Source organism: Pleurodeles waltl, chromosome 4_1, assembly GCF_031143425.1.
Source record: "Pleurodeles waltl isolate 20211129_DDA chromosome 4_1, aPleWal1.hap1.20221129, whole genome shotgun sequence".
Taxonomy (NCBI): domain Eukaryota; kingdom Metazoa; phylum Chordata; class Amphibia; order Caudata; family Salamandridae; genus Pleurodeles; species Pleurodeles waltl.
Genome location: NC_090442.1, coordinates 478,018,464 through 478,045,396, shown reverse-complemented (window position 1 = coordinate 478,045,396; position 26,933 = coordinate 478,018,464). Strand labels below are relative to the sequence as shown.

The following is a 26,933-nucleotide window of genomic DNA, read 5'->3' as shown; positions in this document are numbered from 1 at the left end:
AAGGAGTTCAGTATGCGTGGACAGAAAAACAGAGTAATGCATTTGAGAGGATTAAAAAAGGAATAGTGCAGGCGTATACTTTGAGGCCTTTTTGTGTGGGGGCACAATGCATTGTAACCATTGATGCAAGCATGTATGGGATTGGTGGTGTTTTGTCTCAGATATGTGGGAAGGACAAATGGAATGTTACGTTTGCCTCTCGCACATTGACTGATGCAGAAAGAAGGTATGCAGTAATTGATAAGGAATTGCTAGCATGCATTTGGGCTGTGGAGCATTTCCGGGACTGTATTTGGGGGGTCCAATTTTATTCTGCAGACAGATCATAAGCCTTTGGTAGGTATTTTATCTCCAGGTGAAGGTTGGAATGCCACTGCCCGTATTGCCAGACTTGTTTCCAGGTTGCAAGAGTATTGTCTTAAAATCGAGTATGTGCCGGGAAGAAGTAATGCTGTAGCGGATTGTTTGTCACGTCTTCCACAAGATGAGGGAATAAGTGTTGAGAGTACTTTGGAAAGTGACGTGGTATCTGCTGTGTCCGGATATATATCGGCAGAGTTTGGTAGTATAGAAGAGGATTAGTGGATGAGGTGTGATGAGGAAGATTTGGTTCTCCAAGAAGTTAAGAGATATGTGAGGGATGGTTGACCAGGAAGGAATAGTATAGCTGCTGAGATAGAACCATATGGTAAAGTTAGGGATGAATTGGATATAGAGAATGATTTGTTGTTTAAGAATGGGAAGTGCATTCCACCCAAGGGTATGCAAGAGGTGATTTTGAAACTGGCACATTATGGTCATCCAGGAATGTCCTCTATGAAAAGACTGATATGCACATGTTTTTGGTGGCCAGGGTTAAATAAAATGGCAGACCGGGTAGTGAGGGAGTGTTGTGTGTGTGTGTAAATGCAGAGAAAATGCTGAAAACTGTACCTGCTCCTCTCATACCTGTTCCCTGGCCGAATTGTCCTTGGCAGAAGTTGGGTTTCGATATTTCTGGCCCATTCTTTTCCCTTCTGACAGATGCACATTATGCTTTGGTGTTAATTGACTACTTTTCCAAATGGCCAGAGGTGACGTTGGTTGCCCAGGCGACATCTGCAGCTATCATTGAGTTTTTCAAGGAGGTGTTTGCTAGGGAAGGCTATCCGGAGGTTTTGATTTCAGATAATGGCGTCCAGCTGACTTCTTGTGAAATGCAAAGTTTTTTTAAATATAGTAATATCAAACATGTTACTACCCCTCTGTATGATCCTCAAGGTAATGGTCAAGTAGAGAGATTCAATCGAGTTCTTAAGGATAGTATTTTCTGGGCACGAGGATTTGGGGGAATTTGGAAAGAGAAGTTAAGGGAGAAGTTATGGTATTATCGCATTATCCCGCAAAGTACCACAGAAGTGAGTCCCTTCAAATTACTGAAAGGAAGACATCCTGTGTCTAAATTGTGTCCGTGGTGGACTAAGACGAAACAGAGTAAGGACTGGGAGAATGTCTCAGTGGAGGAAGTCAGAGAAAGGGTGAGGAGGAAACAAGAGAAATTTAAGAAGAGATATGATGACAAGTGGAAGGTGAAAGAACCTAGTTTTTCAGTTGGTGATTGGGTGAAGGTGCGTGAGCCAGGTTTTGTGATGAAAGGTGCGGCTAAGTTCAGTAGGGCTTTGAAAGTGATAAAAGTTTTCAAAAAGAGTGTTGTTACACAGGATGGTAAAGTGTGGAATGTGAGCAGATTGGCAAAGTGTGCAGGGAATGGTAAATACCAAGACGAAAATTATGGAACTGATCCGTTAGTTAAGTTTGGAAATGGTATGCAATCTTGTGACTGTATAAAGGAAGGGGCAGGTTGTGAACAACAGGAAGTCATGGAAAATGGGTCTTGTGAAGGAGAGACTATTATGGAGTTGGATGATAGTGATGTTAATGTTACTGTGGATGATGGTTCTGTTGCATCACGGGTAAAGTCCTATGTCAGGATGAGACGTCAGCCTGCCAAGTTCAAAGACTTTGTTTACAAAAAACAAAATAGAGAGAACAAGAAGAAGGGAAAGGCTTTGATTTACAATAGGCTTTGATTTACAATATATTTACTGTATTTTATTGTTATATATTATATATATATATTTTTGTTTTAAGGAGGGAGAGTGTGTTGTATGATGTAAGTACTGTGGAAGGTTGAGGAGTGGAATGTAGAATGTGGGGACTAGGGACGTTGGAGGAGGAGGAACGGGCATTCTGATGTAGGAGACAGTTGTGAAAGGATGTACTGATGATCGTGAAGGAATAAACCTCAGAAGCATAATTTTACCCGTGTTGTCATCCTTACACAGTGATTAATGAATGCTCCTTAACTTTGATATTTGTTACCTGTGCAGCTCACTACTGCCCTTGAGGCTAGGTCTGTATTACTACAAATTACCTTTTTAATAAATGCTACTCTTAAGCATGTGCATGTTTCAATGAGTGAAGGAAGAGCACTGCATTCATACACACGTTCATTTGGACAATTATTGTGGGCTTCCACATGGTTTAATGGATTGGCTTAAGTCCCTAAAGTAGGTCTTTGTGTAAGGTGTTCCTAAATTATACAGGTGTTGACTAAAGTGTGCCTCCCTTAACAGGCAGATGTACTTTTATACATATGTAGTCTACAATTCAGGTACTTAAAGGTCAAAATCAAGTACACTGGGAAGCTTCGGAGACTCGTCCTGATGATTATAAAGGCTGCAGATGGGATGGTCAGTAATTTTATGGGGATGTCTACCACTGCTATCGCTGTAGCACTCTAATGATTTTTTGCATGAAGGAACCATTGTTTAGCATGTCATTGCATTAGCGATTTTGCTATTGATTCAGACAGTTGTGTGTTGGATGGCTGTAAGGATCGAATTAGGTACTTTTTAAAATGTGCCAGTCTTCATGGCGAGATGAGCACTCCAAAAATAGAACAAGTATTTGCAATGCAATGGGTCTCGCGTTTGCTCGAGTTAGAGCTGTTAGTGTTGTAAATTCCTAACTGTACTTTTCTTGCCACATAAATTGAAAAAGTTAAACATTGGTTGACGTAAGCAAGCCAGTTCAAAGTGCCACGGCCGCCATGAGCGTGAGCATGAAGAAGAGACACAAAAGGAAAAAAAGTTTGCTCTCAGTCAAACGTATCAGCAAACATGCAATTATCCATGTAGCAGGGTCGATGCCCAAGGCGGTATCAAAACTGCCCCAAGGAGGGACAAACGTAAAGCATTCACCAATGATAACAAAGGATTTCTGAAAGGTAAGCCCATGAATGAGTGATAGGGATGGGCGTGATTAAAGCCCACACTTACATTACAACATGTCAGAGTGTCTGCACGCTCGACCTAAAAAGCACTGTGGGACGTTACTGTAGTTCCAGGAAGATAGCACAAGATGACAACATGTCTTGTGTAATAGGGTAGGAAATGTGCACGAACAAAAAGGGCCAAGGTACTAAAAAGAAATGGCCCGACCCTGGAATTGGTGCATGTTCAATTGAAATTATACCTACTGAAAGAAAGGCCTTCTTTTCAAAATGACAGAGCGACTAAGCAAGATATCATCCACCCATTTCCTGGAAAGTGACATACCTGTAACTAAACCAATGAAGCCATATCTAAATAAAAAAATACAAAAACATAGAGGAAGAAAAATAAGCAAGCCAGATAATATATCTGAATTTAAGAAAAGTAACTGCATATTAACTTGAGCTGGCCAGGTCTATAGTACCTTAAAGGCTAGGCCTCAGACACTGTCCTGCAACAAAAGGTGCTAACCCAAGTCACATAGAAAAAAATGAAAGAATCTTCAGTACTTACAAAACAAATTCAGTCATCAAGATCAGTTAGCGCTAGGATGCAGATGGAGTCAATACGAGTGTTTCCACTAAGGAGGAAAGGGCACCAAATCCTTAAAAAGGCATTGAAAACCTTCACACAGAAAGAAAAATACAGATGTAGTCTTCACTATATCCTAACAGTTGTGGAGCCTTGTGGAGACCCAGCAATAGGGCCAAGTCTGTATGAAGTGCAGTATTTACGAGGCACTGTTCGTGGTATGTCTCCCTTAACAGGACATTAGAGATGAGAGTCTGAGTGCTGTTAGCATTACAGAACCACAGGTAAGAACTATGAACATCACACACAAGCCACACTGGCACACATAGTGGTAAGCTCTTGGCTTCGAAAGCAGCTGCAAGTCAGATGACAGCGGCACTTCTCTTTCATTGCAATGTCTCCTCTTTGAGACCAACTCAAGACCGCAAGCCAAGATGTACCGCATGAAATAAGAGCTGAGGCGGTGACCGTAAAGGAAAGATGTCCAGACCTACTGGAGCATTGAAATTGAGGTCCATTCTGTGGAATGATTCAAACATTAGCCAGAGTTTTGTACAGGATGCCATTCATCTGGTAATTTGTGAAGTGGGGTTTGTACGGCTCTTTCTCAGATGCAGACTGTCTGTAATGGATTTCTGCTACAGTTTGGAGAGCTACTGTCCCAGAGTCACATAAAAGCACAGTTCTTGGATGAAGAAGGAGACCAGGTTTTATGGGTACTTAAGAAAGATATAGTGGAGAACTAATCCATGGTTTCTGAGACCCGTTGCCCCTGATGAAAGTGAGTGTGCAGTACTTAGATTATTGGGTTGATACAGAGGTATCATACTGGTGTGCTTTGGTTTTTAGTCACTTGTTGATTTGCAGTGTGAGGTCTAGCTTGAGGTAAGTTATGGTAATGTGAGCAGTGAAGTAACGTAAGGCTGTGGTCAGAAGATAATAAATTGATTAGGGTTTTTAATTTTGGCCACCAGCAGTGACTAGTCCAGCCTGCAGCTGAGAAATTGATATATTTAGGAGTAAGTGGCATGCAATCTGGTCTGGGGATAGGAGTGTTAGTTCCCAGTATTGACTGAACCTTCTGGACATTGCCTGGATAGAATTCTGATTCATGTTGAGAAATTATTTTCTCAGAGCTGAAGGCAATAAAAGAATGAACAGGAGTGTCAAGTTTTTATACAAAAAATGTGTGAGGCTTGAAGATTCTCTTTAGCTCCCTTAGAATCACATTGTGAACGTGGCAATCCAGGTTGTGGTGAGGAAGGTAAGTTTGTTGTGATTAGCACTGGTCACAGTGGAGCAGATGCTGTTACAGAAGTCCCATTAAAAACCAGTATTCTTGTACGTTCTGCAATGTTGAAAATGGTGATGGCATTTGATGTTTATGCCAGGGCTTAAACCTGGCTATAATACATGTACCTGTAACATTATTTATCCCCCATTGGTGGCTGAAGGCAAATTTAAGCACCTGTTCAAGAACTGCTGACACATTTCTCTATGTGTGATTCAGTAGTTATCTAATTCTCAAATCAAAATTGCTCTGCTAAATGACTTGTGTAAGGACACTTTGCAAATGCACAAAAGTCTTGAGTTCTGTGGGTTGTACCAATAAAGAGGAGCCTTCCAAGCATAATTAAGGATAGCAATTTGAAGACGAGATTTTGATCTGCGGTGCTGTGTAGGTTTGTGTACACAAACATTCTTCTGCTGCCTGAGAGTGTCAGTTCCATTAACAACCCTTTGTGTGATGCTCAGAGCTTTGTATGATATTCCCCTCTTAATCGTGGGACGGTGATAAGCTTAAACGCAAAGTCTGATGTGGTTGCAGAGTCATGTGTGCCAGCAGTTATCTTGCCACAGAGTTTGGTATCTTTTGCAGGTTGTACAAGACTCACTCAGGTGCCTGTAGATACATCCCAGTGGCATAGTCCGGATAAGATAAATGCAATGGTTCTTGGTACTTATTGTGGCAATACACGACAAAGAATAACCCTTCTAAAGAGAAGTGACATTCCCACACAGCATAAGAAGAGTTCACGCTGATTGAGCTGAAGATAACCAGGCAGGAGGAAAACATTTGTACATGAGTGCACATGCTCCAGATATAAACTCAGGAGAGGGTAAGGTGAGAATGGTTTATCTGATTAATTTAGCTGAAGAAAAGGGAATAAGGTGACAGCAACTGGATGAACATTTGAACAGTAGATACTCATGTACTCGTGTATCCTTTTTGTGAAAATAATACCCTGGTACCTTCCAGATAATGGTCCTCCAGTTGCTTCCGAAGGTGTTACAACCAGATGGAGTAAGAGGGAAGCTTGTTAGAAGTCACAGTGGTTATTAACCTTTGGTTAAATCTCAGAGCTGCATTTTTTATCCAGAATATCTGACATAATAATTAAGGATGTATTATAAGATTGATTCGGGTTTCACTTTTAGTCTGAAAACTGTTCTGCTTGTTTCCACGAGAATCAAAGAGAAGATAGAAAACAAGGAAGTACGTAAGTTAAGTATGTGCAACTTCTACCATTCCCAAAAGGCATTTTTATATAGTGGAAACTTGACCCTAAGGTATTGAAGTGTGTTACACAGACACTGGTTACATTACACCAGAACATATTCATTTTTGTTTTAGGCACATAGAGATTAAGTGATTTGCCCAGAATCACAGGATGTTAAGCTGACACCAAGACTCGATCCTGATTTCCCAGTTCCCCAGTCAGCATCTCTGGCCATTACGCTACATCCTCTCCCCATCAGGCATCTTGTGTCCTAATGTATTACTCACTCTCAGTGAAAGTCATCCCTGTCTAGTAGCAAGGAGAAGGAGGTAGCACACATTGTGTTGAGGGGCATATCTGCTTTAGAGGTGTTGATCTTTGCAGTCCATCCTCTGGGATGAAAAAATGCAAAATATTTCGCCTTTGGAAACCTGGTGGTATGCAAAGTTAATATTTTTAAATAATTGTTTGGCCTGCCTTCCTGCTTTAATTTGCGTTCACAGCTTCTCAGCTATCCTGACCCTGTGTCTGTTGTTAATTTGTTCCCTTTGTAAAGAAAGGGTAGTCAAGGGGATACTGAATGCCCTTTTCTTTGATGTTTATTTGTTGCAGCCTCGTTTAGTTCACTTGAATTCTGTTATCACTTCTCTCTGGAGTCTAGCTCTGCTTCTTACTGACATATTGGTGAAGGTGGGCTACAGCACCGCAGTGCTCATTCTGAGTTTGGCAGGCAGCGGAGGCTGCCCGCCAAACTCAAACCGCAACCTGACCGCTGGTGCCGTCAGGACACCGCCGGCCGTATTCCGACTTCACCGCAGGGCTGGCAGGTGGAAACAGTGCTTCCGCCTGCTGGCCCTGGGGAGAAGAGGGCCTTAACATTGACGCCGGCTCAGGATCGAGCTGGTGCCAATGTGGCGGTGCATTCACTGCCCATAACTCGGGCAGTGAAATGCGCAACAGGGCTGTGCATGGGGGACCCTGGACTGCCCAGGCCAAGTGCATGGGCAGTGCAGGAGCTCGCAGGGGGCCCCCAGCACCCTCATTCTACCAGCTTTTCCTCGGTGGTGTGAACCGCCATGGAAAGGATGGCGGAATGGAACTTGTAATCCGGCGGGCAGCGCTGCTAGCAGTGCTGCCCTGACAGATTACAACTGCCCGGACCGCCAGGCTGGAGGCCGCCTCCTGCATGGCGGTGTCGGCGGTATTACCGCGGTGTTTCGGTCGCAGTCAGAATGTGGCAGGTCGAACCGCCACTACCACGGCGGTCCGATGGCCACCCCTAGTCTCAGAATGAGCACCCTTGTCTAGAAATTCGTGGGCCTACGGTGCTGGCATTTGTACTGTATGACAACATATAAAATTTCACATTAATTCATAGAGAACACTATCTGAGGAGTATCAGTTTCTTGCAGCACTAGCTCTACCAATCATAGTCCACTCTATCAATATTAACATTCACCACATAGCATTTATTGCTCACGATATTTTTTCATGCAATTACTCAGAGATGTGAATGCTACAAGCGGCATATGTTGACATGCAAGGCTGGGAAGGGTAGCAGGCGGGCATGCAGGAGATTTTATTTTTTAAATATTTTACCTTACGGAAAATCTGTGACCAGAGACTGAGTGAATGACTCCAACCGTTTGTCTAGCGAGTACTGGAAAGTCTAGCTACAAGCACGTCATTAGAAGAAGCTATTCATTTATTTCACTGGATAGGCTTTAAGTGACTATGTTTTCTTTATTTTTTTGTTCAGAAAGCTGTCCCTTTGGCTCCAGGACGTGACCTCGACTGGAACGAAGAACTGGCGAAAGCCCAGCCCCATGACTGTGTTCCTGTTCTTTCAGATCACCCCCTCTATGTTCTCTACACATCTGGCACTACTGGGATGCCCAAGGTACCAGATATATTTATTTATGGAAACCCTAATGGGCTGCCAACCTGCTTCAGTGTATGTATCATTTGTCAAATTCTCTTTCTAAGTACTGGCTCAATTAAGTCCTTTACCTTTGTGTGTATACGTTTCACTTTACCGGAAAGGTGTTATTTGAATTCGACTAAATCTCATAGAAAGATTCTTAGTGGAGTTTATTTACTTGAGGTGGGTCTTTGGCAGTCCTCTGAAATTTTGTAGGGGACTTTTGAGATGCGTACTTGGAATATATAAAACTTAAAGGGCAGAAAGGCATGGGAATATTGTAAAATAATGTGCATAGGACCCCTGTTTTGAGTCTGTATTTTTTTAACTTGAACCCTACTTTAAATGAAAAAATGTGGAAATAAAGAGTGTAGTAGCTTCACGGGGATTCTGAGAAAGCTTGACGATCTACCGTACCATACCCATAAACAATTAACAAAACCATTCAATAGAAAAGCAGACATTTAGCACAAGATGTGTCACTTGTAAATACAAAATACACTTTTTTAGAATTAGGGAATGGTTTTCTGTTTAATCTTGTTTCAGCTCAACCATCTAAAATAAGATTATACCTGTCAGAAAGTAAACCGAAAGTAAAACTCAGAGATTCGGCTCCTTCCTGACAGGCTTTTCCACTCCATCTAAGAACTCTTTCATGCTTTGTCTTTGGAGTCACACATACCTGTTAGAAATGGGGTCTTTGGTTGACAGTCAGGTTACCCCTTGTTCAAGCAAGGACCCTCACTCTAGTCAGGGTAAAAGAGAATCACCCTCAGCTAACCCCTGCTTACGCCCTTGGTAGCTTGGCAGAGCAGTAGGCTTAACTTCAGAGTGCTAGGTGTAAAGTATTTGTAGCAACACACACAGTAACTTAATGAAAACACTACAAAATGACACAACACCAGTTTAGAAAAATAGGAAATATTCATCTAAACAAAACAAGACCAAAACGACAAAAATCCACAATACACAAGTCAAGTTATCAATAAAAATGCAAAAAGAGTCTTTAAGTAGATTTAAAAACACACTAGCGCTGCTAGCGTGAAAATGTACCTGGTGCGCGTCAAAAATAACCCCGCACGGGCGGGTGTGCATCAAAAATAACTCCGCACGGCGGTACAGGAGTCGGAAATCCTGCCACACGATGATCCAAAAACCCTGCAGCGCAGGTTGTGATCTCCCAGCCTCTGGCAGCGCTGCTGCACGTCATTTCTCCTGCTCCGTGCGTCGATTCTTCGTTGCGTTTCCTGCAAATGTAGTTTCTCAGCTGCAGAGCCGGCGGCGCGTCGTTTTTTGAGCCGCAGATCGGATTCGCATCAATCTTTTCCCTGCATTGCGCTCTGTGCGTGGATTTCCTTGTCTTTAGGCTGCCCAGGAACTGGATGGGCAATACAGGACAGAGTAGGAGTCTCTCCAGAGACTCCAGGTGCTGGCATAGAGAAGTCTTTGCTGTCCCTGAGACTTCAAACAACAAGAGGGAAGTTCTAGATCAAGCCCTTGGAGATTTCTTCTCAAGATGGAAGGCACACAAAGTCCAGTCTTTGCCCTCTTACTCTGGCAGACGCAGCAACTGCAGGATAGCTCCACAAAGCACAGTCACAGGCATGGCAGCTCTTCTTCCTCAGATATTCAGCTCTTCTCCAGGCAGAGGTTCCTCTTGGTTCCAGAAGTGTTTCTAAAGTCTGTGGTTTTGGGTGCCCTTTTTATACCCAATTTCTCCTTTGAAGTAGGCCTACTTCAAAGTAAAGTCTCTTTGGAATGTGAAATCCTGCCTTGCCCAGGCCAGGCCCCAGACACTCACCAGGGGTTGGAGACTGCATTGTGTGAGGGCAGGCACAGCCCTTTCAGGTGTGAGTGACCACTCCTCCCCTCCCTCCTAGCACCGATGGCTTATCAGGATATGCAGGCTACTACACCCCAGCTCCCTTTGTGTCACTGTCTAGTGTGAGGTGCAACCAGCCCAACTGTCAAACTGACCCAGACAGGGAATCCACAAACAGGCAGAGTCACAGAAATGGTATAAGCAAGAAAATGCTCACTTTCTAAAAGTGGCATTTTCAAACACACAATCTTAAAATCAACTTTACTAAAAGATGTATTTTTAAATTGTGAGCTCAGAGACCCCAAACTCCACAAGTCCATCCGCTCCCAAAGGGAATCTACACTTTAATCAGATTTAAAGGTAGCCTCCATGTTAACCTATGAGAGGGACAGGCCTTGCAACAGTGAAAAACGAATTTAGCAATATTTCACTTTCAGGACATATACAACACATTACTATATGTCCTACCTTAACCATATACTGCACCCTACCCTTGGGGCTACCTGTGGCCTACCTTAGGGGTGTTTGCCATGTAAGAAAAAGGAAGGTTTAGGCCTGGCAAGTAGGTACACTTGCCAAGTCGAATTTACAGTTAAAACTGCACACACAGACACTGCAGTGGCAGGTCTGAGACATGATTACAGAGCTACTTATGTGGGTGGCACAACCAGTGCTGCAGGCCCACTAGTAGTATTTGATTTACAGGCCCTGGGCACCTCTAATGCGCTGTACTAGGGACTTACTAATAAATCAAATATGCCAATCATGGATAAGCCAATTACATACACATTTTGTAAAGGAGCACTTGCACTTTAGCACTGGTTAGCAGTGGTAAAGTGCCCAGAGTAACAAAAACAGTAAAATCAGAGTCCAGCACACATCAACAACCTGGGGAACAGAGGCAAAAAGTAAAGGGAGACCACGCCAAGGATGAAAAGTCTAACAATCCTTTTAAAGGATGGTGCATTACACACTAAGATTGACGCCTGTAAAGCAAAACTTTTCTAAAAGAAAAATTAATTGTTGCTGGAGGGTCAGAAGGATAAGAAACAAAGTCATAGAGCTGAGAAATCAAACCTATTCAGTCAAGCCTTTTGATTAGCACTAATAATTCGAGACAATAGTCCGCAAAACATCTGCACAACTGTGAATATTTTTTTTCTTTCCACAAAGACCATGAAACCTATCTCTTCTGAACACGGAGGACCCGATCACGTTACCTTGTAATTGGTCTGGAAAGGGGGTTTCCAAACTAGTAGGGAATTGCACAGAATGTAAAATACCACATTCCTCACACCATCGAACATTTCACCAGCTGAAATCTGGCAGCCAGAAATTGTGTGAGTGTAATATTCTGGATTTCTGTGGTAATTCCCAATTTTTAAGGGGGAAATTGGAATCCCATTGTATTCCCTCATCCCCAAATTACGGGTACAGGTGGCATCTGTAATTTCAAGAGAGGTGTGCTTTTCCCTGCGAGACCCGTGATGGGTCCAAGGTGTGTATTTTCTTAATTCTGGATTTCGCTTCCTCACTCCACCATATGTTACCCGATTACTATATTCTACCTGTCTGTGTTTGGAAAGTAACTGGATACTGTGCCAAATCCATATTCGGCACTCTGCTACCTTATAGTTAAGTTTAAGTTACATGAATATCAAAAACAAAATAAATGAACTAATAACTATGCTCATAAGCCAAATGCATTGTTTCCGGTCCAGGGAGGACCTGGCCTGGCAGTTCGGGCTGGACTGTTCCCATGAGGAACAGGGTCAAGACTGATTTGCATACGGCTGGGTTCAAACTGGGGTGGCATGGTGAGCAAAAGAATTGATGAATTAAACCCAGATCTGTGACTGGGGGTGAATGTTTATTTGGTTCCGCATTCCATCCATCATTTGTGTTTTGCTTTGCTTTTGCCACCATAAGTGCGCCGGGTATGCCCAGACGTGGGTCCCGGGCTCACTATGCCACTGGATTCAATCTAGCCTGGCTGATGAAGGGTGAAACCCTGAAACCGGTCCCAGGATGCTTGTTTCCGGTCCAGGGAGGACCTGGCCTGGCAGTTCGGGCTGGACTGTTCCCATGAAGAACAGGGTCAAGACTGATTTGCATACAGCTGGGTTCAAACTGGGGTGGCATGGTGAGCAAAATAATTGATGGATTAAACCCAGATCTGTGACTGGGGGTGAATGTTTGATTGGTTCCGCATTCGGTCCATCATTTGTGTTTTGCCTTGACTTCTATTAAAGGCATTACCTAAGAGACTGTAAAACACCAGAAACTACTGGAATGCTAAAAGGGTTTTACGTCATTTGCCATGAGACACGGCTACAAAACCCCTATCAATGCCCTGTAAAGCCTTTAAATGTTCGGGTACTAATTATTAATACACTTACATGGTTCCAGAGTACATTTCCTTTGGTTAATTAGCATGATGCAGACTCAATTAACAGTTTTGAGATACGTCTCCTTTCACTTGCATATGATGACACCTAGAAAGCACACGTTCACATGTAATTAAACAATGCTGCAAGTCTGGCTGACTAACTGGCCCATTTTCTTGGGCCTCACTTAGCTGGACTATGGTTTGAAGGCCCAAGACCGGGAGGCCAGGCTTCTAAGGTTGCATCTGGTCAGTATTGTTTTCCATGACCAGCATTTTCATGTCTAAACCAGAGAAAAATAAACAAAATCTCAACAGAACTACTTCAGATGTAACAACATCGAAAAAAACATTGTTGCCTTTTTAACAAAGTAAAATCTCTCAAATTGGAAATGCAGAAAACTAGACAAATGATGTACAGCAGAGGTCTGCAAATTTAGGTAGGCCCTCCCTGGTGGACCATCACTGGTCTCAAGGGGCACTAGCCACTGGCTTAAAAAAAGCATTTATTATGCTCCAAGGTAACAGAGATCATACTTATAAAAACAGTGCAGTGCTTTTGATAAATGAAAATGGTGGCAGTGAGTCATTCTATTATGGGCCATCCATTTAGTTAGTCTTTCAGTGGTGGATTGGGGTGTGGGGACATTTACACTGGTTTGCAGACAGGAAAGTAACTGGAAAAATTATTACTTGAACTTCAGAAGTAATCAAAGGCAAACTAGTGGTCCAATTCTCCGGGCCTCTCAGTGCTTGACCAGGACTGCAAAGTCCCCCCCAACCCACCAGCCCCCACCACGTTTCTCACCCATGGTCCAGCACCGCAAGTCCAGGACATGCCCTTTCCTCGAGTCTTGCAGCACTTGACTAGGTCTGGGAGGCTCAAGGGAGGGATGTGCTTTCCCACCATGGTCCAGTGATGCAAGGCACAGGGGAGGACCCTTCCCCCTGGACCTCACAGCACTGCACCATGCCTGGGAGTCCTTGATGACAACAATCAATCCCTAACTTCTAAAAGTCAAGAACAGGCTCCACCCTCACCCACCTATTGTAAGGGCTCCCTCCCCAGTACGGAAGACAACTTTCCACTTTTACATAGCAGGACAATAATTGTGCTTGTGGTTTTACCAAGAAGATGTTTATTTGGAGGTTACCAAAAATCAAAGAGTTAATTTTAGAGTTTTCATCCAATTGCACCATGTCTTAAATTAGACGCCCATTCTCTTTAACAGGCAAAGCATCTGGTATACTGTGAAGTTATGCGCCTTGAAACAAGCAGTCCTGTGTTGCAATCTTGGTTCTCCGTTTTGGCCTTATTGTTTGATCTTAGGCAAATCATGTTATTTTTGGACCTTTTCCTCCTATTTGCCATTATCTCATGGGCTGACTGCCCATTATTTTAAAGTAAACATTTTAGGGTGGGTGGTGTTCATCAGGGCTTCGTTCGTTTAGCATCCCTAAAGGTGAACATTTTAATAACGTGGCCTGTGTTGGTAATTTCCTGTGATAGAAGTCCTCCCTCCCCGTTAACATATTAGCAATTGCTGCCCTCCTCGCACCTTTGCACAGTGGTTGTTTCCAGAGTGAGTGTTGGGGCATCGAACTGGGTTGGGCTGCTACAGGCTTTCCAGAAAACGGTGTGTTTTACATCCCCTATTGTTTATTCTGCATCAGTCTCTTGGCAGGCAAAACAAGTTGTACATTTGGTATCCTGCAGGAGCTTGCTGCAGGATGCAGGACAAAGATCTAAAATGAACAGTCCTGCACTCTGCCACCCTTTTTTGGTAGTCCTCAGAGCACTGGATCATGGCTGTGAAGCATTGGAGAGATTGGTCTTGCAATGGTGCCATAGGCCCTGGTGAAGCAAAGCAAATTAGCCGCTCTCTTTCCCCACTCGCCCCCTGGCTGGACATAAGATACATCCATAATTTGGTTCATTGGGCCCATAACACCCCTGGGCTCCAGTGTCATTGTACCTGCTGCACTATTGTTAGCTATGCCCCTGAGAGGGGCTCATCCCCTGGGTCTCACAACCATGGTGCTATGATACAGGCACCACCCTTTGGATTTTGCGGCAGAGGGCTATGGCTGTGAGGCCCAGGAGAATGGAGCCTGTGGTGTATCAATGGTGCAGTGAGCCCTGGTGCAAACATGGTAAACTGTTCCTCCACATTACCCCTTGGTCACTGACTGGATAGTAAAACACAGCAATAATTTTGGTACATTGGATCCATAACCCCACAAGGACATGGTCCGACTGCAGATGGCTCTTGCTATTCTAGTGACTGCAATGCCCTTCAAAGGGGCTTCTTCCCCTGGGCATTGCAACCTTGGAATAGTACTGTAAGCCCCAGGGCAGTAGGCTCCCTCTAGTTTGCCTCTCATCACTGGACCTCGGCTGCAAAGCCTAAAGCAGATGGGTCTACCTGGGGTTCACAGTTCTGGGTCATGGCATAGTAATGTGGCCATGGGCCATGATGCAATAAAATTATGCTGGACAGTAAAACACAACTGTAATTTGGATGCATTGGCTCCCTAACATCAGTGAACTCTGGTTCAGTGCTCTTAAGCTCATGGGCGGGTGCATCCTACCTTGAGTGTCTAACCATGGCCGCGAGGTGCAGGAGAGGGAGGGCCTCTCCTGGGCCACAAAATTCTGGAACACGGTTGTGAGGCCCATAAAAGAGGAGCAAGTAGCACAGCAATGGCAGCAGTGGCCCTGGTGAAAATTAAATGATTCTCCTCATCCACTTGCTGCACAGTAAAATAAAGCCATAATTTGGGAACATTGGGCACTTGGCACCCATAGGCCCAATGCCACAGCACCTGATGCACTACTGGTGGCTGTGCCTCTGACATGGGCCCATGCACAGAGCTGTGGTAGAGAGCTGTGAGACAATTTCAGTTGGGTCCTGGGGTCTTGGCCACATGGCCCCCCAACCCATTCAGTTATGGTGTAGCCCTGAGAGGTTAAAGGGAGGGAGCACCACTACCCTCAGTCCTTCCTGCATTAAACTGTGGCTATGAATCCCAGGGTAAAGGGGCTACTCAAGGCCTTACAATGCTACATCGTGGTTAGGAGGCGTAGGGTAGTGTCCTCCACTGCCCTAGGTCACTTTACATCGTGGTTAGGAGGCGTAGGGTAGTGGCCTCCACTGCCCTAGGTCACTCAACCATGATCTAGTGCTGGGAGGCTGAGGAGAAGGAACCCAGAACATTGGAGCCTTCTTTCCTTTGGCCTCGCAACAGTGTTATAGCCCTGAACCAACCCCACTATGATCCAAAGATGTGAAGTGCAGGGGAGAGTGGTACCATGCCCTGCAACTCACTGCTGTTGTCTAGTGCTGCAAGGCCCAGGGCAGGAGTGTCCTCTTCCGTGGGACTCGCACTCATGGTCCACAGCCATCACTGCGAGGGCCAAGTAAGTGAATTTTCCATTATCACTTTGCAGGGTAATTTGTGCCTTGCCTTGGCAATTTGGGCCTCTACACATTGTGTGTGCAGAGACATCAGAAGAGGTTTGTTGGAGAGTGGGGGAACTAAGGGTTGCAGAGGGTTTCTGGAGTTTCATTCTAAATCCCCCACATAACACAGCCCATGTTAAATGCTAATTCAACTGGAGATTACATCGATTGAACATGATTACTCTTAATATTATTTTTGAATTCTAATCACTTTACCACCTCCTAAAGTAAGCCTTGACTGCTTCCTATTGCACATTTTGAGTAATACGTTTAGAAAATGAATAGTGGTGTCCAAATAGAGTGAAACAGTCTTAAGCTTTGAAACTCCAGTGGTAAATATCAGTATCTAGCACACATACTGTCCAGTAGGCATCCACTGGCACAGGACCTGGTGAAGTGGGTATGTTTCAACTATGGGACGAAAATGGCTGACAACTAATCTCAGCTTTATGGTGGAAATAAACAGTCTGGGTTAAAACTAGACAGGGCCCATAACAGAGTGATAATTCCCTGGAAGGGACAGCCCCTTTGCCTTACCATCAGAATCACTGAAACCCCTGCAGTGGTGTGCTGGACTAGCTGAAAATATGAAACCTGGAGACACTGCTTACATTCCCAGCCTCCCATTTAGTCCAGTTGTCTGCTTTTGGGCAATCACCTGTTTGAACATATTTCTCTGCTGCTCCCTTTTTGGCAAGATTGGGAGTATTTTGATTCAATATAAAACTGCTAATATGTGTTAAAAAAATTGCTTAATATTACCTTGAAGAAGAGAGGTGGCCAGTCACATGGTACAGTCACCTAAAAGCAGCACACTGTTAAATATATAGCCTTTGCTTTAAGTAGCAGTACACTGCACTCCTGGCTTTACACATGTATCTAACTGTTTGATCCTGGGCAATAATTCTCTCCCTGTGACATGTCCACCGATCTGACAATACGGCATCACTTTGAAATAGGCTTAATGTAAGAAACAGATACCATGGGCATACTTCTTGGACACATCCTGAGCATGGGTAGAGGAGGGGAGAGAATGTGGGACCACGGCCAGAGATGCTGACTTGGAAGTCAAGAACCAGGTTCAAGTTTCTGTGTCAGGACAACATCTTGTCATTTTGGGCAAGCCACTTAATCTCCTTGTGCCTAAAACATAGGATTATGCAGGGCCACTGGAATTATTTGATTCTGCAGCAGCATCATTTATTGCATAATTATGGATTTGCCACATAATCTATCATCTGATGCATAATTTGCTCAATGTAAGAATCAGATACCATGGGCATACTTCTTGGACAGGTCCTGAACATGGGTAGAGGAGGGGAGAGAATGTGGGACCACGGCCAGAGATGCTGACTTGGAAGTCAAGAACCAGGTTCAAGTTTCTGTGTCAGGACAACATATTTTAATTTTGGGCAAGCCACTTAATCTCCTTGTGCCTAACATAGGAATATGCAGGGCCACTGAAATTATTTGATTCTGCAGCAGCAGCATTTTTTGCATAATTATGGATTTGCCACACAATCTATCATTTGATGCATAATTTGCTCATTTTAAATAAAAAAAAACTTTCCAGCATAAAACAGATCAAACATTACTAAAAATGTGGTGACACGTGTTGCCTCTACAGCAGAAGGCAGTTCTCAAAGGTTGACTCTTCACCTTTCAGTTGCATATTGCTGCATTTGGGGGTTAAAACTAGGTGAAACCTTTGTCCAGACAGCGTTGATATGTGTGAAAGTGAGAAAATAGTGAAGTGATACTATCTCAAAATATGCCCCATTATGGTGCATACATTTCATTGTATTGCTGCATAATTTAGTAAACCCTGCTGCATAAGTTGGTCCTTCTCTGCCACATACTTCCAGTGGCCCTGAGGCTATTTCCTTGTATAGTGCAACTGGTGCTCATAGAAAGCACGCCAATACCTTCATAAAACAACAACAAAAAAATGGGTTTCAATAGCTCATTCAAGGATGTTGGCATTTTAACAGCGGAAGGAGGGTCTTGAACCTGCATGGTGCAAAAACCCTCCTGTGCTGGAACACCTTCCTGCCACTGACAAGCATCTCTATCACAGCTCATAAAAGGCTGCAATTGTGACTGTTACCTGTCTTCTGAAAGAGTTAAATATGCCTGGGGACACTAAAATGCGGGACACTGGGCGTCACGTTGGGCCTTTAAGTGAGTTGCAGATGGGAGTAAAAATTGCAGAGTCTTCTACAGAAGGCAGCAAACCCTGTGAAAAGGATGTGTGTGCAAGAGGTGGGGCGTGGCGAGGTGATGGGGGTAGTTGTTCTGTTTTGCTAGTTTCTTCCGCCTTTGTATTCTGAAGTGACTGGTGATAGCCTTTTGAAAATTACTGTGCAATTAATAACATATATTGACTCTTTTCTTTTTTTAAAAGCATTAAGGTGTTAATGCATCAATTGTCACTTAAATGATATATCTATATGTAGACACTAGGTAATCTTATAATTTCATCTTGAAAATTGCTCACAGTGGGGTAATGCAAAATGTTTGCCCCCCTCCCCAATGTGGTGAACAACTCACAAGCCTTCAATATCTAACAGATATTCAGTAGCTTTGGACTGAATGGGGCCTCATTGAAGGGCCCCCTTAACCCCCATGCGCCGCAGCAGGGAGTGCTGGCGCATCCGTTATTCCCCTGGTAATTCATACATAGACATGCATGTAGTTAATGCATAGAGTTACAGTATACTGGGCTACAAAGCTAACACATGCTCTCTTAGCATTCATCAAACAAATACACAAATGGCAACACATTTTATTTATTTCACACATTTAAATAAAAAAAAATCTACATTTTAATTCTAATAGAAAGGATAGAGCTTTACTAAATTAAATTGAGACCACTCATCGCCCATGCTATATTCTGTTTGATGCACCTGCACTGCACCCACGGATCAATATGAGGATACTAATTTAATTTTTAGCCTCCAATTTCAAATTCCTTCACATTTACAGTACTTTTTACAATTTTCACTTGTACATTTAGCTTCTTTATTTCTATACTCTTTATTAATCTGTTAATATCATTCAATTTTCTAAGTAGTCGCAGATCCCCTGAAGAAGCTTCACAGACCCCGTGAGGTCCCAACACCACAGGCTGGGAACCACTGTCCTATACTGTAAAAGGGATGCTCTCCCACGTTTGAACCAGCCTTCTGCAGCCGTTAGCCCCAGGTCCTGCTAATCTATGTTTCTGCTGATGTGAAACCGACAGGAATCTACACCCTGCTTCATCGAAGCACTTCCAATATAAGCTCCCACTGGGAAGGACAAGAGGAGACTCATGGGATCAGCCTGCTAGGAACTTACGTTGAGGTGTTGAGTGCGTCTAAACCACACTAGGATTGAAAGATGTTGAAGTCATCCCTGCAGTGCTTTGTGATTCTTCTATAAACCTCATGCTTCCTTTCTGCCAAAAGCTTGAGCTCTAAGGAAAATAAGCCATCCTCAGCACTCACTGTCTCTATCTCTCTCGTTTGTAGTCAGGACACAGATATACATATGTATTTGCAAGAGGCTACAAGAAAAATATGATGGTGACATTCAGAGAGCTCTTTTTTTCTACCCTAAAACCTCTGTGTACCATGAATTCTACCTCATTCATCTCCCAAATTCCTTTTATTGTCAAACATCTTCTCAAGCACCTTCACTTGCCACCCCTCTGTCACCTCTACTTTTTCCCCTCTGCTCATCTGATTAACAGATACTCAAGGCATGCTACCCAGAAAACACTGTTACTCATCAAATGAGTTACAGATGTTTTGGTGACAAGCTTTTCATACAAAAAACCACTACCTCATTCCTTCTTTTACATTCCCTCCTTTCCAGTACTTTGGTCTGTAGCTTCTCTTTTCTATTCCTGCAGTTGTTGTTGTAGCACATTGAGTGTTGGCATGCTACCTTTAACCACATTAATGCGATGGGCAACCCTATGACATCACCACATTGTCACATTCAAGAACAAAATGCACTGGTGTGCATTGGAGAGGTACTGCTCGAAAGGAGACAATGTCCCTTTCCATCTGTTCCTCTCCCAGGTGGATTCTTTCGTTGGAATTGCACCGGGACCACAACCCCCCCAGATCCACCTACTAAACGGCAGGGAATCATTTTTGGGGGGATGTGCCCCCCTGGGCATTGACTTGTGATTCTCCCCCCCCCCAAACTGTGGCGCAAAAGTCTTTCAGCCCACCTAGTGGGAAACTTTGGGTTTACCACCAATCTGCCCCAGGGTGGGCAAGAGCCCATTAGACACCAAGGGAATATTGTCAAGAAAGGAATGGGTGCAGCCGATCGAGGCCTGGCCAGGGAGTCACCACCGAACAGGGCCAGTAGTCTTTCTGCTCCCTTGAGGGGGTGAGTTGAAGTGTTTACCCCTAAACTGCTCACAGTGGACAAGATGCCCAGCAGACACCAGGGAGAAATGGTCAAAATGAAAAAGAAAACTGGAGGATGGTCAAGCTAGGCATCTGGCAGGGACCCCATCCTTGAACTTGCTCTGCAGTCATTCTCCACTATGTAGGGGGGGCATATTTGGGGGTTGACTAGAGCATTCTCACCTCATGGCCAGAAGAAGGAAATTGGATTCTTTTGGACGTAGTTTTGACACATGTGGCAGCAGGGAGGAGGAAATGTATGTTTTCCTCTCAATTGGCATGGTGAATGGCTGCACTGTTCAGGCTCTGGGACAGCCGACAGCCAGGGAACCCTACCAAGCCAAGACATTGCTGAAAATTAGACACCCGGAGGACTTAAAGATTCTGTGATGTGCATGGAAACCATTATATTTTCTTACAGAGTATGCCCTGCAAACCTCAATCTTTGGTAAAAATCTGGGATTTGCTTAAAATTTCTGTTTGGAAAACTTCTTAAATCTGCATGGCGGCACAAAATTCCTATCACCCAGCATTCTTGCACTACTTCTGATCGGAGGCACCCCACCTCTGTGGCTATGACTTGAATGCTCAACAAGGAAGGGCTCAAAATACAGTGTACAGACATCTACTTTTCACCATGAAAAAGTACCCATTTTGTTAATGTAAATTGTGATCCACTGGTCGGCCTCCACCCTGAGAAACCCACTAAATCCACACATTTCTGAATTGTAGACATCTAGGTGAGTGAAGGTGATGTGAGGTGACTTGCATGGTTCCTACAAAGTTTTCTTAATCAGAATACCCTGCAAACCTTGAACTTTGGCTTAAAAGACACATTTTCCTCATATTTCTGTGAGGGAAAGTTCTTGAATCTGGGAGGATCCACACAATTGCTATGACCAAGTGTTCCTCACACTTCTCCCGAGAAAAATAGTACCCCACATGTGTATTTGAACCTTGCACCCACAATAGGATTGGATCAAACCAGGGACCATGCAAAGCCAATATGGTCTGTGCATGATAACTGCTTTATCCATTTTTATTGGTGATAGGCCCACCCAAGCAAGTGGGGCATGGTTTTTATAAAAAGTCTGTGAACACAGAATAGTTGAACATTTGTTATAATCAATTGAATGCCTCTCCTTTTTTAGATTCCAATTGTAAGCCAGTATACAAGAAAGGACACATTTTGCAAAATGCCCTCTGAATCACAAGTAACAGCATATTCAAAATTCTACAAATGACTTTTTCTAAACACACTGTTTAGGGCACATTTAAATAATGCACATGTTTCCAAACTTCTTATTTTTCATTCAGTAAGTGTTACAATATGAATTGCTGCATGCTCAGTACACAATGAAAAATCATTATAAATAGCGGTTCAGTTGTGGCTCTGGGTTGTGGATGTGTTTTTCGACAACCAGCACTAGACATCCCAGTGACCAGAAGGATCTGATGGGCATATAAGTATTTTTTGTGTATATTTTTATTTCAACATCTAGTTTCTTTAGTAAAACAATAAACAGAAAAATACTCTGAATTTGTAATTTTTTCTAGTTTTTAGAAATATGTGACCTTTCGGAGACACCCAAGGCTTTCAACCCATCTTTTGAAAACAGACAGTAAGTTAGTTGAAGCTGTGGAAAAAAACATAAGAAAACTCGAGTACCACTTTGAAAAATGCAGACTCTGATAAAAAATGTTTTTTGAAAGCTAGAAAAATGGTAATCTTGGCAAAACAAACCTTTTGTTTATACTGTTTTAAAAAAAAAAAATACACTGTGTTGCACAGCACTTTGACTTTTCCCAAAAATCCAAAGTCTTGCTAAAATGTAGCTATTTTTCATGTTCCCTCCAGGGCAATCCATAAACCCTGGTATCTTTAGAATCCACAACATGGGAGTAGAAAGGACGCAAATTTGGCCTTTAACACTTCTGTGAAAAAAAGTTATGAAAGGTTAAGCACAAAGCTCTCCAAACATCAAAAAGGGCTCAGCACTGTGATGGGAAAAGCCTCAGCAGCTAAGGGGCTAAAAAATGTGCTGTCTTTCCATTCACATATATTTGTCATTGATACCTGATTACTGCACAAATAAAAATAAGACGAAAATTCAACACATGTATAAAAGACTCTCTTCTGTTTCTTAAATTGTTAAAACTGTCTATTCAAAAATCGGGTCCAATTTATACAGGAATAGGTAATATAAACCATTTAAACATATTGTTATAATAACAATTTTTACTTTTTTTTTTCTGGACCTGATGGATTTTGATTGTCTTAGCCAGACCTGGTTGACTTCCCCATCCAGATGCATATGAATAGCTTTAGAGACCAAACCAAATATCTGTAAGATTGCCTGAACGGAGAACCCATCCAGTTTTCTCAAGATTGCATGATGAAAATCCACCTCCACAATGTAATTAAAGTTAGTACATTTGAGCAGGCATAACATGCACTGCATCAACAATCTGCCCCTGTGTTTCTGTCACTTCAGGTTTTCTTGGGGATTGATTTGGAGTATCCTCATTTGGGGCACTACTGCTGATGGATATGTCTAACCACAGATTCCTCACCTTGTGAATACCCCAAGTGACAAGCTGGATCTGTAGACGTTACTTAGCAATTCCTATGTTCGTTGGTAGGTGGCATTGTGTGGCTTCGCATTGGGTTCATCCCTTCTCGAATGTGATGTTGAGGTCACTGCTTAGCTGAATCTCTACACTCCGATGTTAATGCCATTCTTCCAATGTGAATCCAGAGCTTGTTGTATCGATTCTGTTAGAGCCTGACAAAGTTTACTCAAATACTGTGCCAGTGTGCAAGGGACATGTCCCCTCTGAAAACAAGAAGTTTCAAACTGTCTAAAGGCTGCAATAAACAAATGTCAGTTATGGACCCTCATGTGGTCTGTCTCTGGTGAGTGGGCACCAAGCATGTTTCAATGTCATGTGATAAGTATGCAAAGATGAACCCAAAAGCCATCTGAGGCCACAAAGCCAAATTGTACATTATAGAACACTGTCAGAAACTGAAGAAAACACAGTCCTCGTCAAAGTTGAGGCTGAGCTCATGATTGATCGTCTTCGAGGTCAAAATATTCAGGTAAATCTAAGAAGAAGAAACCCGGGAAGTCAAAGCACAGTTCCCCTTTGACCCACCACTCCCACTATGAGTAATCATGTGATATTCCAGGACCCTCTAGTTCACAAACTTGGTCTCTCTTTTTAGAACCGATTCTGGCTCTCATCCTTATGCTCCCAATTTTCTGGGTCTATCTGCAATGCTGCGACAACTCGGAGAGTTCAAAGAGGCCATGGATAGAATTTTAGTACCTAACAGGATCCCTGTGGAGCGCCTACAGGCCCTAAGGATCCAATGTGGCTTCTATTTGATGTACTGCTGACAGATTTATTCTTGATGCAGACTGCACCATTCAACCCCAGCTCGAGGTCTGCCCCAACTCTGAGCATGACACCAAGCCAGATGCTCTTTAAAGCACCACGACTAATGCCACAACCAAGAGTGTCAAGGTTGACACTGACTCCACCAATGCTGTAGGGGGACCCTATTGTTCTTTTGGACTAAGATAAATCCACAACAATCTCTAATAACATTGCACCCATTGCAAGATGGTCTTTCAACAATACAATATCCCTGACTCTGATGATGATGAAAACTTATTTTTGACCTTTAGGATGCCAATGCATTTGAAACATATCCTGACACTGGCCTCCACTCACTCATGCTAGCTACAGCTATTTAAGAATCTGTCTCCTTTGCCACAACATAAGGAGGGCAGCAGAGGTTGTTAATCTTGTATTACCAAAGACTGAGGTCTTGACCGACTCACTCACAGAAGTCCTACATCCATGACAAATGTCTGAAGAGCCCCTCCTTCCATTCAGTAAGGTCCTCACTGACACACTGCTGAGGACCTGGCCCATGCCAGGATCTTGCCTCCCTTCCAGTTATTAGGTAGATTGCAAGGTGGCATAGGCCTGTGCTGGCTGACCTGCCGTGCACCTGCAATAGCCTATACCATAGAGCCTGGTAGTACAGGCCTGCACAAGCAGACTCAACCCAAATGCGTTCCTGATCACCCTGTCAGATAGTGAGTCGAAACACTTGGAGGCATTTACAAAGCGTACATTCTCTTCAGACAGCCTTGTCCTTAGTTCATTGAACTCCAGCTATCTCCTGGGGAGGTAGTTGCATATGCCGTGAGACAGGGTGGCAAACATCTTGCAAACAACCCAAGAAGACACAAGGGCTTCATCACTTGCCTTATCTAGGACTGTCGTGGCATAGTGAAGTACTTCATCCGCTTGTGTCTAGCCACTACCTAATGTCTGGGTTAGGTATTGTGGACCAGAGTGGTGCTTTGCACCACACTTGGATCTGCTCAACAGGATTTTTGAGCAACACCCAGCACTCTGCTATGGAAATGCCATTCGAGACAGAAATCTCATTGCAGACATGTTAGACTCTGGGGCACTTTCATAAAATCATTCAGGAGATTTATAAAGCGCAACAGCTACTCATAAAGAGTGTTCCCTCGCTAAAAGACTTCCAAAAGTCACCCCTTACACAGAATGGTCAAGTCTTCACTGCGTTCCTGAAGACAATTTCCCTCTAGCGTTGTGCAATCGAGCTGGAGCTAATTCCATGCTTGAGCTGCAAGATTAGAGAATGGCCCCTCTCCCTCCTTTTTTTGTCTGATTCTCTGAATCGCTAATAGATTGGAATCTGACCAGCGGAGTAATCTCGTTGGTTGATAGTGCTGTAGCCTCACTGACAGATAGTGAGGACATGTGCTATAGAAAGCTCTTTGAGCCAGCACTAATGCTGTGAACTGGATCCTCTCCTTTACCAGTAACCAATGGAGTTTCTTCAGTGAGAAGAAGTTTAAAAGTAATCTAGCAGCAGCAGTCTGAGCAACCTGTAGTCTCTTGAGCAGATAATCGGGTAATCCCATGTAAAGGATATTAGCGTAATCCATACGTGACATGATTAAAGCATGGATTACTGTCCTCTGTGCCTGGAAAGGAATGAGTCTTAATTTTTGTTTAATGATCTTAATAAAGCAAAGCATGAGTTGACTACTGCAGAGATCTGACAGCACATAGAGAGGTTAGAGTCAATCTTGATCCCTAGATTCCATGCCAGATGGTAGGAGGAGGGGGAATGTTGGAACATTTGGACCACTGTCTTTCTGGTGTTACATTGGAAATTGCAGGGCCACATCCCCTTATAGACAGCTGCCAGACAATTCCTAAATGTTGCGCAGGCCTCCGAGGTATCCCTATCCATAGATAGAAAAAGCTGATTTCACTAATCAGGCCAGGGGAGCCATATAAATATTAAAGAGAGTAGGGCTTAGAGCAGAGCCCTGTCGCACACTAAATTTAAGTTTTTTCGATTCAGAGCAATGTGAGGCCAGCCAGACTGCTTGACTGTGATTCTTTAGAAAAGAACAAAGCCACGCCATGGCTGAACCAGTCACACCTATATCCTCTAGGCATTGTAACATGATAGTGTGGGAAACAATGTCCAAGGCTGCTGTTATATCCTACAGGACCAGGGCTGCCTGTTGACCTAGGCACTAATATGATTGAGTATGTCACTTCAGCCAATGCAGTCTCCATGCTGTGTTGTGGTCTGACCCTGGATTGCGAAGGGGGAAAGAGTTTGTGGTGTTCTAAATAAAGGGATAACTGAGAATTAATAAGCTTTTCAACCATCTTAGAGGCAGCAGTGAGTTAAGAAATAGGCCTGAAGTTGGCCAGTTGCACACTATCTGCCACTGGTTATTTTAGCAAGGGAAATAGCCTGGCTTCTTTCTAGCAAGACAGAACCTTAGCCAATTGGAATGACAGATTGGATAGATGATTGAAGATGGGATTAATAGACTTGACAACAGAAGCCAGAATATGAAGAGGAGAAGGATCATCTGGTGAACCCGACTTGCCCATCAAAATGACTTGTTCAGAATCAACCAAAGAAATATGAAAAAATTCACATAGCTTGTCCTTGATTGTCTGCAAGGTACCTTTCGGTGTGATCTTTATATCAGATGGGGCTCTGTTTAATTCAAGTTTGGTCATGATTTTGATCTTATTTTTGAAGAAATTCAAGAGGTCTGTGCACAATGTTGTAGGTGCCGTTATAGGCTGTGAGAGGGATGTAGGTTGGAGAAAGAACTTAAGTGTTGAAGACTTCATGAGAACTGTTTGCTGCAGAGAGTATTCGATCTGAAAAATAGATGGTTTGAGCCTGTCTTATGCACCCATGATAATGCTTGAAAGCCAACCTATACTCCCCCTTATCATTCAAGAAGTAATACCGTCTCCGTTACCTTTCTAAATGTTTACATTTTTTCCTTATTACTGCCAACTTAGGAGAAAACCAAGAGGCAGGAAGGCATCTCCGTGGACCTCTACATTTTTTGGGGACCACATTATTTGTGCTCATGAATTCATGTCCGAAGTGTCAGCCACCACATCTCCACCTAATGTGGGCTTGGAGCTCATTAACAACACCATCTCAGATACCTGAGACTTTGCCCAACGCTGATAGTACCTATGGTT

At 43.4% G+C, this 26,933-nt stretch overlaps 1 protein-coding gene across 1 annotated transcript in view; it reads left to right on the top strand.

Moving 5' to 3' along the window:
- ACSS3 (acyl-CoA synthetase short chain family member 3) overlaps positions 1-26,933 on the top strand; it is a 951,593-nt gene that overhangs the window by 304,137 nt on the left and 620,523 nt on the right. The window contains exon 5 of the mRNA XM_069228767.1: positions 8,106-8,246. Within this exon, the coding sequence (XP_069084868.1) occupies positions 8,106-8,246 (141 nt within the window). The remainder of the gene's footprint in view (positions 1-8,105; positions 8,247-26,933) is intronic.